This window comes from Panthera uncia, chromosome D1 (assembly GCF_023721935.1).
Source record: "Panthera uncia isolate 11264 chromosome D1, Puncia_PCG_1.0, whole genome shotgun sequence".
NCBI classification, from domain to species: domain Eukaryota; kingdom Metazoa; phylum Chordata; class Mammalia; order Carnivora; family Felidae; genus Panthera; species Panthera uncia.
The window spans coordinates 73641302-73655840 of NC_064808.1; the positions used below are offsets into that span (position 1 = coordinate 73641302).

The 14539-nt window shown below is 47.4% G+C and overlaps 1 protein-coding gene and 1 long non-coding RNA gene across 2 annotated transcripts in view; one reads left to right on the forward strand and one right to left on the reverse strand.

The window, feature by feature from the left end:
- The window catches only part of LOC125914894 (uncharacterized), a 30076-nt gene extending 27797 nt beyond the window's left edge, over positions 1 to 2279 (reverse strand). The window contains exon 1 of the long non-coding RNA XR_007455472.1: positions 2184 to 2279. This is a non-coding gene — a long non-coding RNA (uncharacterized LOC125914894). The remainder of the gene's footprint in view (positions 1 to 2183) is intronic.
- LOC125914872 (lysine-specific demethylase 4D-like) overlaps positions 1 to 3228 on the forward strand; it is a 3855-nt gene extending 627 nt beyond the window's left edge. The window contains exon 2 of the mRNA XM_049620524.1: positions 2094 to 3228. Within this exon, the coding sequence (XP_049476481.1) occupies positions 2094 to 2939 (846 nt within the window). The 3' untranslated portion in view covers positions 2940 to 3228. The remainder of the gene's footprint in view (positions 1 to 2093) is intronic.
- The last annotated feature ends 11311 nt before the right edge of the window (positions 3229 to 14539 follow it).

The window sequence follows — 14539 nt, forward strand, 5'->3', positions numbered from 1 at the left end:
TTTTTTTTTTTAATTTTTTTTTTAACGTTTATTTATTTTTGAGACAGAGAGAGACAGAGCATGAACAGGGGAGGGGCAGAGAGAGAGAGGGAGACACAGAATCTGAAACAGGCTCCAGGCTCTGAGCTGTCAGCACAGAGCCCGACGCGGGGCTCGAACTCACCGACCGAGAGATCGTGACCTGAGCCGAAGTCGGCCGCTTAACCGACTGAGCCACCCAGGCGCCCCTGTCATGTTCAAAGTTTTAAAGACAGATTTTTATCAGGTAAAGTCTTCATTTTATGGGAAACTAAAGGAATAGACCAGAGTTGGACATGAATGATTTTAGAGGATACTGAGGGAGTAGATAAGAACAGTGCTGAGAGGATTCAATTTTTGATGGCACACGTAGAGCCATCAATCTATGCTGCTTCATTGTGAAGTTGCATTCAAGGGGGAAAACATATTTCTGGATCTTAGAAAATGCTCATGTGAAATCAGGATCGCATATTATTGGACAGTTGCCTGTTTACTTCCCCACCCTTGTTCTTAGAAACAAACAAAGAAATGTAAAAGAGATTAAGGCAAGAACTATTTACATTTGAAATAGAGTTTCAAATTCTTAAATCTTTACTTTTTATTTTAGCGATTAAAAACATTTTGGGGGCATCTGGGTGGCTCAGTCGGTTAAGAGTCCGACTTCAGCTCAGATCATGATCTCACCTTTCATGAGTTGAGCCTTGGGTCGGGCTCTGTGCTGAGAGCTGGGAGCCTGAAGCCTGCTTTGGATTCTGTGTCTCTCTTTCTCTGCCCTTCCTCTGTTTGCGCTCTGTCTCTCCCACTATCTCAGAATAAATAAACATTAAAAAACAATTTAAAAAACATTTTAAAAAATGTTATCAAATCTTCAGACTATTGAAGACTGTGGGTTTTTGCATCTTTCCACGTTCAGGTTTCAAACACATATCTTGACCCCAAATAGGTTTTATTTTAGTGGGATGATAACAAACTGAGGTTACTAGCAGTGGAAAAGAACATTTTAAAGTTCGATTGATCTGCTGACAATGGAATTATATTGGAGCTGGTTGGATAAAAGTGATCTTTTCAATTGCGTCTACCTTCAACAATTGGTTTTGATTGAAATGCCGGTCAAAAAATATCCCATTTCCTTTGTGCAAGAACCTACTGAAAGTAGGGTTTCCATTCCTGAATGAATTGGCAAGCTGGGAGGTATTCTTACAATTTTAGTTGCTTAAAGAGTTCAAGTTAGAACTGGTGGTGATGTGTGACATATATGAGAGGTTTTATCATTGTAGTAATTAATACCTATGTTTATATGATTGTGGTTTCGTGTGGACCCTTCAGCTATATATATCCAGACAGACCTTGGGATTTGGGACTTCGATGCTTATTAATTTAAAACCATAGTGACATAGGACATGGCATATAGAATCTAAGTTTTTTTTTTAAATTTTTTTTAAATGTTTTTATTGATCTTTGAGACAGAGAGAGACAGAGCATGAGGAGGGGAGGGGCAGAGAGAGAGGGAGACACAGAATCCGAAGCAGGCTCCAGGCTCCGAGCTGGCAGCACAGAGCCTGACACGGGGCTTGAACTCACGGACCGTGAGATCATGACCCGAGCTGAAGTCGGACGATTAACCAACTGAGCCACCCAGGCGCCACTCTAAGTCTTTTACAATAATGACATTTCATCCTGTAGTGAAAAAAAAAATTAACATTACGGAAATAATGTTGCTCCGTGGAATCCAAAGACAGGCACAGAACAGGCCTGGCTAAAGAAATGGAAAACCAGGGTGTCGGATACCGCTGCAATAGCCACTCCTTTCCAGCAGGGGGCGACGGGGAGGGGAGCGTGTTTACTAAATTTGCCAAATGAACAGGCCCGGCTGCGGGGGGAGTACCGCCAGCTGGCAGGAAAAGTTCAAGTGTCAGATCCAAGCATAAAATTCGGAGCGAAAATATTTGAAGACACCCTTATACATATGACCAAATTGTGGCATTAGAAATCAATGCTTCTTTACATGATCAAAACGCTGACACCTGGGGACCATCCAGGGCCTGCTGGAGCAGGAGTGCGGCGTGGTCATCGAGGGCGTCAACACGCCCTACCTGTACTTTGGCATGTGGAAGACCACCTTCGCCTGGCACACGGAGGACATGGACCTTTACAGCATCAACTACCTGCACTTCGGGGAGCCCAAAACCTGGTACGCGGTGCCCCCGGAGCACGGCCGGCGCCTGGAGCGCCTGGCCACCGAGCTGTTCCCGGGCAGTGCCCGCGCCTGTGACGCCTTCCTGCGGCACAAGGTGGCTCTCATCTCGCCCACGGTCCTCAAGGACAACGGGATCCCCTTCAATCGGATCACTCAGGAGGCTGGCGAGTTCATGGTGACGTTTCCCTATGGCTACCACTCTGGCTTCAACCACGGCTTCAACTGCGCAGAAGCCATCAACTTCGCCACCCCGCGATGGATCGATTATGGCAAAGTGGCGTCTCGGTGCAGCTGCGGGGAGGCCAGGGTCACCTTCTCCATGGACGCCTTCGTGCGCATCCTGCAGCCGGAGCGCTATGAGCTGCGGAAGCGCGGGCAGGACCGGACTGTTGTGGACCACACGGAGCCCACCTCGCCAGACAAGGGGGAGCTCAGCGCCTGGTGGGGGAGGTCTGCCCGGAATCTCCAGCCAGTTGGCAGACATGAGTTGTCATCATCGTCCTCAGGAACAGGAGGCTCAGGAGTCGACTGCCCATGCCTGGGCCAAGACGCCCTGCACACTCCGGACCCCGAGGCTAGTCCTGCCCCGGGACAATGCTGGCTATCAGACCCCTGCAACCTGCCATCGTGCTATGGCTTCCGCAGCTCAGAGTCCTTGAACGGACCTTGCTTCCTCCGGTCCCTCCCAGTCCTTCCTGGTTGCCTCAGATATGCCACCACTTGACACTGTTAACAATCGTTGGAGCTCTGGGCCAAGGTGGAGGTTGCAAAACGCTGTTATGTTTCTGGTAGAGCCCTCCCCAAATGCTGCTGAACTCTGGATCTCCGGCAGTAAATAGCATCAGTTCCTTGGTTTCATTTGCGTCTCGAGCTTGTTGTGGTTAAGAAGATTAGGTTTGGCATCAACCAGATTCAAATCCTAGCTCTGTCACTCACTAGAGGTTACGGGAAACTGAGCAGGTCAATGCACCCTTTCAGAGCTTCAGAGCCCTCCTCTGGAAAATGGGACACTGCACACTAGGCAGATTGTTGTGAGGACCTTATTAGCTAAGATGTGAAACCATCTTTTTTTTTCTTTTATGTAGTCTCTAAGTTGGGGCTTGAACTTATCACCCTGAAATCAAGAGTCAAATGTTCTACTGACTGAGCCAGCCAGGCACCCTGCATTAAACCATCTCTCTCTCTCTCTCTCTCTCTCTCTCTCTTTTTTTCAGTGTATTTATTTATTTTGAGAGACAAACAGAGTGTGAGTGGGGGAGGGGTAGAGAAAGAGGGAGGATCTCAAGCCAGCTTTGCCCAGACAGGGCTTGAACTCAAGAAACCATGAGATCACGACCTGAGCAGAAATCAGGAGGCAGTCGCTTAACCAGTTGAGTCACCCAAGTGCCCCACATTAAACCATCTTTTAACAGTGCCTACCATGAACTGCCCTATACTCAACCAACAGTAATTAACATTTTTATCTTGATTGCCTCTTTAGGGGCCACCTGGGAATATGGGCTCTGTCTAATCTTTGGAAAAGTCTGGGTCAGAAGAGGAAAGATTTTACATGAGCACTCTCAAAATAAAAATAGAAGAGAAAGTCCAAAGGAGACTTATAATTACTTTTTGGGAAGGGAGCTGAAACTCAGACTAAAGACATTAAGAGGGAAGTCTGTAAGGTGCTAAGAGTGTGTGAGTGTGTGTGTGTGTGGGGGGGGGTTGTGTGCGTGTTGTTTCCTTCTGTTCTCCTGCAGCTGTAAGGAGTGAAGCCTTTGTTTTCCTGGAGCAGCAAGGAAATAGGGAGGTAGATTTTCTGTTTCTCCAGCGAGGCTTGGAGATAGAAGAAGGAGATAGGTGTGGCCATAAAGAGGCCGGGAAGATGGGCCCTAGTCCCCAGGATCCACGGTAGACAAGAAAGGAGACTTGGGGAAGCCTGCCTGGGCCTAGAGAGGTCTGGGGAACTCAGCTACAGCGAAGGCTCGTTGCTACTGCTCATCAAATGCTGGCCAGGACATTCCGAGAGGGACTTGTTTCTCTATCCGGGACAACCGGAACTGTGGAGGGAGGTTCTGGTGCCTGGAAATGCCCATTGTAGGGAGCTGCGTGGGCTCTGCCTGCCTCCTCGCGGACCTTCTGATGGAAGATGTGCCTCAGGACAGTGGGTCACGTGACATCTCTGGGGACCTGAGATTTGCTGCTGGCCATGGAAGAACAGTCCGTCTTGTGGGTAGAGAAACCTGTAGTCATTGGGACTGGTGTGGGACCTCTTGCAACACGTGAGACACAACTTGAAAAGATGAAAGTCACTGCAGCGAGGGCGCCAAGAAGTTAGAGCTGCTGGACGGGGGTCCTCAGCCGGGCTGCTGTCAAATAGAGGCGCTGAGGTTAAGCTCTAGTTCTGGAGAGCGCCGAGCTTTCTCTCTGGCTTCTCCCCGCTGCTGGCCTCTCCTGCCCCTGTGCATCTCTGCACCTCGTGGCCTCTCCAGCCCTCCGGTCAGTAAACCCAGCCGATGGGGCCTGCTGCACAGTAGCGGCTGTAACCATCGAGCCAGATTTCCCGGGGCCCGGGCCACTCCCCACAGTGTCGCTTGGCTGTGAGGCAATCTCCCGTGGCCTGACTCCAGAACGTTGGAGGCTTTCCTTTCTCACCATCACAGAGCCAGTGACTGACTCCCCAGGGTGACTCCCGGGAGAGTCGGACTCTCCTTGTCCGCTACAAATGGCCTTCTGTCCTCAGTATGGGAAATTCTAGGAAGGCCGTCAGTCTGGATGGTAATCGTAATTCCCTGTTGATTCTTCTTCCCTCCCTCCTCCCCTCTAGCTTCTTACTTTGAATGGTCAGGCAAAGAAACAATCACGCTGTTGACGTGGTTTTATGTTTTCCCTCTACCCACAGACTCGGTTCCTCGATATGTCCGCCCTGCATGCTGATGCGCAAAGTTGATTCTGGGGCATGATATAGTTAGCAAAGCAAACCTTTCTGTGATCACTATTTTTGCCTTTCCGGCGCTGTTTTTGCCCTTACTCAGAGACAAGAAGTGGACTTATGGGAGAATAGCATTTGAACCTGCGCTTAGTCGCAGCAAAAAATCGTTGATTTTCTCTGAGCCAAAATTACGGTGCAAGAGTTCTGGGCAGTGCTGTGGGGTGTCATTGTGACAGGCACGTAGGAGGTGCTCAGTTCATCTGGATGTGCCTCTCTACACCCTAGCTGCCTCGAGGGCAAGCACGAGGCCAGGGACATGCTCTTGGATTCTCTCTTTCTACGCTGCTCTGTTCTACGACAGCCCTCATCACCACCCTCACGGGCTTACCCGTGCCTTTTTCTTTGTAATTAATGGACTTTATTTGTTGGAGTAGTTCACAGCAAAATTAAGCAGGAAGTACGGGGACTCCCACATCCCCCTCCCCAGCCTCCGCCACCAGCATCCACACCTATGTGGTACAGTTGGTAGAGTTGATGACTCCACACTGACCCATCATTATCACCCAACGTCCCTAGTGACACGAGGGTTCATTCTTGCAGGTGTTCCTTCTGCGGGCCTGCCAAATGTATAAGGACACGTACCTACCCCTATAGTTCTGTGCAGAACGGGTTCGCCCTGACCCCTCCCAAACCCCGGGCAACCTCTGATCTTTGCACTGCCCTCATAGTTTCGCCATTTCCAGAATATCATATAGTTGGCCTCATACAGCAGGTCGTCTTTTCAGATCGGCTGCTTTCACTTAGTGATATGCATTGAAGTTTCCTCCATGCCTTGTGGCTTTAGAGCTCATTTCTTTTTATTGCTGAATAATATCCCATTGGATGAATATACCGTTGCCTATTTTTCCTCTCTCCTACGGAAGGACGTCTTGGGTGCTTCCGAGTTTCGGCAGTTATGAACACAACTACTATAAACCTTCAGGGGCAGGTTTGTGTGTAGATGGAAATTTTCAGTGCATTGGGGTAAATACCAAGGAGTGTGGTTTTGCTGTATCACATGGCAAAAGTATATTTAGTTTTGTAAGAAAATGCCCAACTGTGCCTCACCCATTATTTTTACTGGTAGAAAACTTATTTTTTTTTCCTCCTGATCTACCACATATTTGTACAAAAGGTCACATAGGCTTGTTTGCAAATTCCACTCCTGGTCGTGTTTGGCCTTGTTGTAATGTTACCAAGGCAAGGTCAAGATTTCATACAGAGTCAGGAACCAGAAGACCCAACCTTTATGCAGCCTCCTACACTGATTTGTTGAGTAATCTTTCAATAAATCCACTCTTCCCTCTGGCCCCCCACTTCCCTGTTTGGGCAAACAGAGCCCTTAGCGCATCGCACCTGTTAGAGTTTGCACACAACGAGTTCAGACCAGGGCAAACATAACTTGTGCCAAATAAATATTAGCTATTATCATTATGACTTAAAAGCCAGAACTTGTGAGACGGTCATAAGAAACCGTACTTGACTGCTCCTTGTAGAGGTTGGTGTTTGGGTCTCGGGACTCCTGTAAGAGTTATAATAAAATGTTTCAGTTAGGGATTTGGCTATTTGGCCACTCTGAATTATTCAGAAAGATGAACCATGACACCATTTCAGTTTCTGTGTGTGTGAGGAGTCCTTTCCAGATATTTAGAAAGAACTTCAGCATGATAGTTATATCACTGGACTGTGGCTATCTATGGACTTGAAGTTGCTTTCCCCCCCATAAGTTTGTGTTACCTTTCGTCATTTTAAGTAGGAAACCACAGTTGGAAGGAATTGGTGACAGAGATAAGCCGAAAGGAAACCGATCTGAGTCGAGCAGAACCCTGGTGAGGCTCAGCCCTTCAGTCCAGCTGCCTTTCCCATCCCACACTGCACACCAGCCTGTCCCCCTGAAATTCCTCACACGCTCTTGTCCCTCAGTGCCCCTCACAGCGGGGTAATAGTGATGCCCTTCTCACGTTAGTGGTGGGTATTGCAGGGATAAGCAATTTCAGGGAGGACAGAGGAAGGCAGAACTGAGCACTGCGGGGGGGAAGTTATCACTGGAAGTGCCAGTCTACAAAAACTTAACATTTGCATGGTGGTCGAGTTTCTGAGTTTTCTTCTTCTTCTTTTTTTAGTGTTTAAGGTGGGGGGTGGGGCAGAGACAGAGGGAGATACAGAATCTGAAGCAGGTTTCAGGCTCTGAGCTCTCAGCACAGAACCTAATGCAGGGCTTGAACTCACAAACCATGAGTTCATGACCTGAGCCAAAGTTGAAGGCTTAACCGGCTGAGCCACCCAGGCGCCCTGGGTTTCTGGATTTTCATACCTCACCTGTGGTATCCTGGCATCCTGTGTCCTAATTGGTCAGCCCTCAACCCCCACCCTAACAAGCCCTATATCCAGGCCTGTAGACCTCAGACAACATCTTTTCTCTGTCCCATCTCTCAGAGCCTCTTCTCAAAAGATTCACATCCTGTCTGTGCATTTTGGGGCTCATTCATTCATTCATTCAGCATGTTTACTGGGCACTTACTATGTACCAGGCACTGTTCTTGGAATCAGGGAAACAACAGTGAAAAGGAAAAACTTTCAACTCTCCTGGAGCTCAGATTCTCATCATCAAGAGTGACATATAGTAACATGTCAAGTAGTCACAAAGGCTATGAGGAAAAATAAGCAGAGTAAAGGGTTACAGGGTGACAGGGCTGCTATATTTGATAGGGTGGCCTTTTTAGGGATGTGGGAAGAGACTTTGAGAAGACCGCTTGGGGATGTGCCATGAGGACATGGGAAAGGGGGTATTGTTATGGGCAGAGGGACAACAGGTGCAAATGTCCTGAGGTGGGAGCATCCTTAATGCACTTGCAGATTAGCAAAGTGGGTGGAAGGCAGAAGTGTGAGAGGGGGTGCCTAGTCAGGGATCTGGACTGGGGAAGAGGCACAAAATACAGTAACTCAGTTAATGAACGCTGCTCTGTACAGCCACTGAGTGGTTGTGGTGGTTGGTGTTTTAGGTAAGCTGAGGAAAGAGGAATTTGGGGACCAGAGAGCCTTTGAAATCACACATAGTTCACAGCCAACCCTGGAAGCGGCTCTGTCTTTCCTACCAAATGCAAATGCTGAGAGTAGGAGTTCTATATATTTTGGTTCCCTGCTGCATCCGCTAACATGGTGTGTGTTGGACACACAGTAGGTACTTTAGACTTGTACTGAATCAGCTGAGACTCCAGCAGACACAGCAGATCCCTGGCATTCACCAAGTTAATAGCCATTTCAGCTATTTATGAGCAACTCAGATTAACTGTGTGCAGTCGATATTTTATGAGGCCAAATAATGCAGAGGGCTATGAACCCAGTGTGAAGGAAGGAGACCTCTTGCTCCTGGGAAGTCTGCAGTAGGAATTCTCTAGCCAAACAGCTACCAGGCGAATGATCAGGTGTGAGTTGAACAGGCAGTAGATTTAGAGTGAGACTGTGCAGGGGCACCTGGGTGGCTCAGTCGGTTACGCATCTGACTTCGGCTCACGTCACGATCTCACGGTTTGTGAGTTCAAGCCCCACGTCGGGCTCTGTGCTGACAGCTCGGGAGCCTCGAACCTCTTCAGATTCTGTGTCTCCCTCTCTCTCTCTCTGCCCCTACCCCACTCATACTCTGTCTCAAAAGTAATTAAACATTAAAAAAAAAAAATTAGAATGACACTCTGCACAGGTAAATCCCAGGTCCAGATAATAATATTCAGGAAAGTGTCATTACGAATTGACAAAGATGTCAGGATCCCCTGTGAATGTCAAAGGTCTAATGAGTTTCTCCTTGCTGAGAAACTCCTGGGAACCAACTGGCCTAACCTTACTCCTCTTGTGATTATATCACCTGGACTGTACTTCCCCATGACCCTCTAGGACCCTAAGTACTTTATCTTACCTCTGGTTTAGCTTGTGGATTACACCAGATTAATACGATTGACTATTATCTCTCTTGGTTTTCTGTGTGTGCTGACAACTCAATGCATATTGTTGGTTGAATGAATAAATGACTTGAAACCATCAACAGAGTTGAAAAAAGGATTAGCATCATAAGAAACAGCTAAAATAAGTCAACAGTCTCTATTATAGCATTATCGCTTTTGCATTAATTGTTTTAAAATAAGATATCCAGGGGCGCCTGTGTGGCTCAGTCAGTTAAGCATCTGACTTCCCCTCAGGTCATGATCTCACGGTTTGTGGGTTTGAACCCTGTGTCTGGCTCTGCGCTGACCGCTCAGAGCCTGGAGCCTGTTTCAGGTTCTGTGTCTCCCTCTCTCTCTGTCCCTCCCCCACTCGTGCTCTGTTTCTCTCTCTCTCTCAAGAATAAACATTAAAAAAAATTTTAAATAAATAAATAAATAAATAAATAAATAAATAAATAAAATAAGATATCCAGCTCTAAGCTGGGGGGTTGAAATAACTTGCAGGGGGTGCCTCCGTGGCCCAGTCAGTTAAACATCTGACTTCGGCTCAGGTCATGATCTCATGGTTCGTGAGTTCAAGCCCTACGTCAGGCTCTTTGCTGACAACTTGGAGCCTGGAGCCTGCTGTAGATTCTGTGTCTCCCTCTCTCTCTGCCCTTCCCCACTCACCCTCTCTCTCTCTCTCTCTCTCTCTCTCAAAAATAAATAAACATTAATTTAAAAAAAAAATAAAGAAAGAAATGACTTGTAGAACCAGAGGAACACTGTTTCTCACATTCCAAATGCGATTCATTCATTCACTCAACGAACATCATTAGGCACCCTCACAGCCCAGCACTGTACAAGGTGCTTGGAATATGACATAATATGGAGTTTATGATCTGCTTGGAGACACAGATAAGCTGTTAGGCAATTTCACCATGCCACAGCTTTTCAGCAACCATAACAATACCCGGGCTCTCCCCAAGCCACTGGTTTTAGAGGCCCTAGAGAAATGTATCATTTCGGGGGAGCACTCAGCCTTAAGTTCAAGGCCCAAGCCCCATGGGGCTCTCAGAGCTGTTACTGGCTATAACGGGGCTCATGGCAGTCTTCTTGCTTGCTTTTTTCTCTATGGTGGCTGAGAAATGGATACGTGCCACCTTTTTCGGGGAGAATGATGACCGTTCCAGACATCTCTATTCCTTCCTCGCCAGTTCCGCAGGGGGAAGGGGGCTTTGAGTTCCCCCAATGGCTGTTTCACTCTGGAAAGTGAGTGTACCGTACTGTCAGATCCCTCCCTTGACCTCTGCCCGTGGCATTGACGTTCCATGGCTCCTTTAGGGAGCATTTGAATTCCATTTCCTGTGTTCCATTCTGTCTTCCCGCTATCTGCCCCCCCCCCCCACCCACCCAGCTATGGACTGAATGTGTTCCCTCAAAATTCATACACTGAAACCCTAATCCTCAATATGATGATGTTTGCAGGTGGGGCCTTGGGAATTGGATTGGTCATGAGGATTAACGCCCTTCTAAGAAGAGATCTGAGACCAACGATTTCTCTCTCCACCATCGGAGGTTACAGCAGGGTCTGTAAACCAGGCAGTGGCCCTCACTAAGAACATGACCATGTTCGTGCCCTGATCTCAGACTTCCAGCCTCTAGAACCATGAGAAATAAACGTTCAGACAGCCAGTGAATAGTATTTTGTTAGAGCAGCCTTAATGGACATAGACACCCTCCACACTGCTTGTCTAGAGTTCCCACCGGTTACTCCAGGGGAAAGGTGAAAGAAAGTGAAAGAGACGGGGAAACACAGCTGCCGTATCGAGTGTGTGCGGCGTGCCAAGAACGCTGACTTGCAATTTATACACGGCATTCATTTTGCCTTCCCAGAGGTTGGTCTGGAGAGTCAAGCGGATGGAGATTTGAAGCCCAGCTCTGCCATTTGTTAGCGTGGCCGTGGGCAGGTGACTCACATCGCAGAGGCCCAGCTCCCTGGAAAGACGGTGTAGCAGAGTGGTTACCCACACACATTCTGTGTTCAAACCCCAGCACCCCGCTCACAAACCGTGACCTTGGTGAGCTGCCTCGTCTCAGCTTTAGCTTCCTCTTCCCTACAAGGGAAACGATAATAACAGTACCCACAACAACAAGGTGGTTGTAAAGCTCAAGTAAGTTAATATAAGTGAAACACCAAGTAGTAACCAGCTCAAAGTTAAGAACAGGCCATTCGTTCGCAGCTGCTTGTTGACTATTTTTTTAAAAAGTGTAATTTCAGCACAGTGTTTGGCAAAAAGCACACAACAGAGCCGCGCCATGACCGATGTTTTTATTATTATTATTTTGTGTTGCTTTAATAACATTATTGTTACCTTTATTCAGTTTTTGGTTATTAACTATTATTTCAGACGTCAAGGTGACAGACCTCCAGTCTTCCTTGCTAAAATGCTTGAAAAAAAAGAATGACAAAGGAAAAGGACTGTAGCTGTCTGTCACTCAAAGCGTGGTCTGGATCAGCAGTATGGACATGGCTTTCGAGCTTGCTAGAAATGCAAAAGCTCAGACTCCAGCCCAGACCTATGGCTCAGGAAGCCCTGCTCCAGGACACCGGCTCTCAACCCAGCACATTTGTAACATACTGACGTCTGGATGCGCTGCCCCCACGCTCCCCACCTCATTTTAATGGCAGGAGTATAAAATCCGGAAAGTTCCCTGGGTGACGCCCACGTGCAGCCAAGTTGAGGACCACCCATCTAGCATGTGGCCCATGGGGAGTTAGGCTGCAGGGGTGGTTGGGAGCTTAGTTTTTTCAGCAAGTGCCAGTGAGAGTTCTGGTTTGTTTTCTTGCTCTTCGGGCCCAGTGGAAATAGGAAGGGACACAGAGAGGACACATTCCTCTCTCCCCGCCCCCGCCCCTGCCATTCCCGCCTTCATTCCAGGGAACAGGACACGTGACAAGGCTCTGTGCAGGCTTCTTGGCCAACATTTCTGCTTCTCTTTATTGTGGATCACGGTGTCCTGGCTGCGTTGGCTCCCACTGTCTCTTTCACTCAGGTCACTGTGCACACGGGGCTTGGCTTTCCAGCTGTGGGAGTTTGTATTTCTTTGAAGTGGGGTCCTTCTCTTTCCATCCATTCCTGTCCACTGCTCATGTCACTCAGAGGCTGCTTGGTTGGAGAGAACCTGGCCAGAGACTTCCTGACCTTTCCTGTGAGACCTTTGACCCCTGGTGGAAAATTTACATTCCCACCGGGCTCAGGTGAGTTATCTAAGTGAGTGTTACCGTCGAGATGTTGGTTTATGCCCCACAGTAAGACCAAGGACTCTCCCTGGGGCCAGCCTGCTGTCTCGTTTTGTGGGAATGAGGGTCACAAGGCTGTCGTTTTCTGCATTTTCCAGAGAAGTTGGCAACTTACAATTTTAGGAAGAAAACCTCCAGATTTTGAAATGTTGGCAGCTAATTGAAAAACTTAAAAACCCTATCAAACACTTCTGGAGACCAAACTAAACATTTCTGGAGGCCAGAGTTGGCCCATTGTTCTCTGAGACATGCCCCCTGTTGTAAACAGCCAGTTTGGGTTGCCAAGATGCCACAGTCATGGAGACCAACTTACATGATCTCATTCTACCTTTGGAGCCAGTAAAAAAGGGAAGATACTCGGAGTCCTCTAAGTCATGTGACCAAAGGTTTATAGTCCAGGCGGCTTGTTAGTTCAGTAGACCCCCTACAAGCCTTCCGTAAGCAGGCTAAGTGTGGCTATTTCTGACTCACACCCTCACATGTCCTCCTATGGTTGCAGGGCACCTCCCTGCCTGACCTGGGGCCAGATGGCGTAGGAGTTGTGCCAAGACAAAGGCCTCAAATGTCCAGGGACTATAATAGCAGAACTTGCTGGAAGAGCAGGGGGCACACACGGTGTTGGGCAAGGTGAAGGGGACAGGCCTGTGGGAGACCCAGGAACTGAGTCCATAGTCTAAATGTCATTGGAAATGTAGTAGAGCTCTTGGGGGGAGGAGGCAGGGGCATAAAGCATCAAGAGGGGGCATCTTCACGGGGAGACAAGCATTATACTGTCTGGTAAAAATGACGTCATCTAATCACCACTGGTGGCCAAAATCAGGAACTAGCTAACAAGTCAAGGGAGAAAGTTCAATGAATATGGCCAATGTCATGGTTTCTTCTGAGCCTTTCCATTTTCTTCAGTAAAGCCTTTTTAGACAAATCAGAGGGTGGTTTCATACCATGAACCTCTTGGGTTTTAGCGTGAATATGCAATGACTTAATTGCCTTCGTGGCATGTAAAATAGTGGTGCATCTTACAATCAGTGGTATCTTAGGGGCACCTGGGTGGCTCAGCAGGTTAAGTGTCCGACTTTAGCTCAGGTCATGACCAGGGTTCACGAGTTCCAGGCCTGCATTGGGCTCTCAGCTCTCAGGGCAGAGCCCACTTTAAGTCCTCTGCACCTCCTGCCCCTCTCTCACTCTCAAGCACGTGCACTCTCTCTCTTTCTTGAAAACAAATGAACATTTAGAAAAAAATCAACGGTGTCTTAGAGGTGATGAAATTCATCCACCGAACCTCTTGGCACCTTGATCTTGGACTTCCGAGCCTGCAGAACTGTGAAAAGTAAATGTTCGGTGTTTCTACCACCTTTTGGTGGTATTTTGTTATAGTGCCCGGACAGATTACTGCAAATACTAAATAGTATTAATAGGGGTTAGGCAACACAACCAACCCAAGCAGTTTATCCGTATCTATAGAAAGCGGATTTAGGTCTTCTGTCTCCATCAAAGCCTCCCCATCATGTTTGTATTATAAGGAAGAATGACTAAGTGCCTGGTGTTCTATGAACAACTAATGGAAAGGAAATCCTCTTGAGAGTTTTTCTAAAATGTATACTTACTAAATTTAGTGGTTTCTAAACTTCAACTCAATTTAATATTATTTGCTTTAAAAAAAGGTGCGCCCCTGGGGCGCCTGGGTGGCTCAGTCGGTTAAGCGTCCGACTTCAGCTCAGGTCACGATCTCAAGGTCCGTGAGTTCGAGCCCCGCGTCGGGCTCTGGGCTGATGGCTCAGAGCCTGGAACCTGCTTCCGATTCTGTGTCTCCCTCTCTCTCCGCCCCTCCCCCGTTCATGCTCTGTCTCTCTCTGTCTCAAAAATAAATAAAAAGGTGTGTTCCTATTTTTTCTCTGGTAAGATTTTTTCTCTAAAATTTAAAATAGACAAGCATAGAATGAAAAAATGTTACTTATCCTGTCATGCAGAGATAATTACTGAACTCTCCTCAGTCTTTTATGGTTTGCATATGTTCACACAGTGTGGTCATGCCAGGTGTACGATTGTTTATTCTAGGTTTCTAATTTTTCTTGCTCTAATAAACATGTTAATAGCCCTGCAGTTTCTTTTTTTCCTGCAAAGTTTTTTTTTTTTTTTTTTTTTTTTTTTTTTTTTTTTTT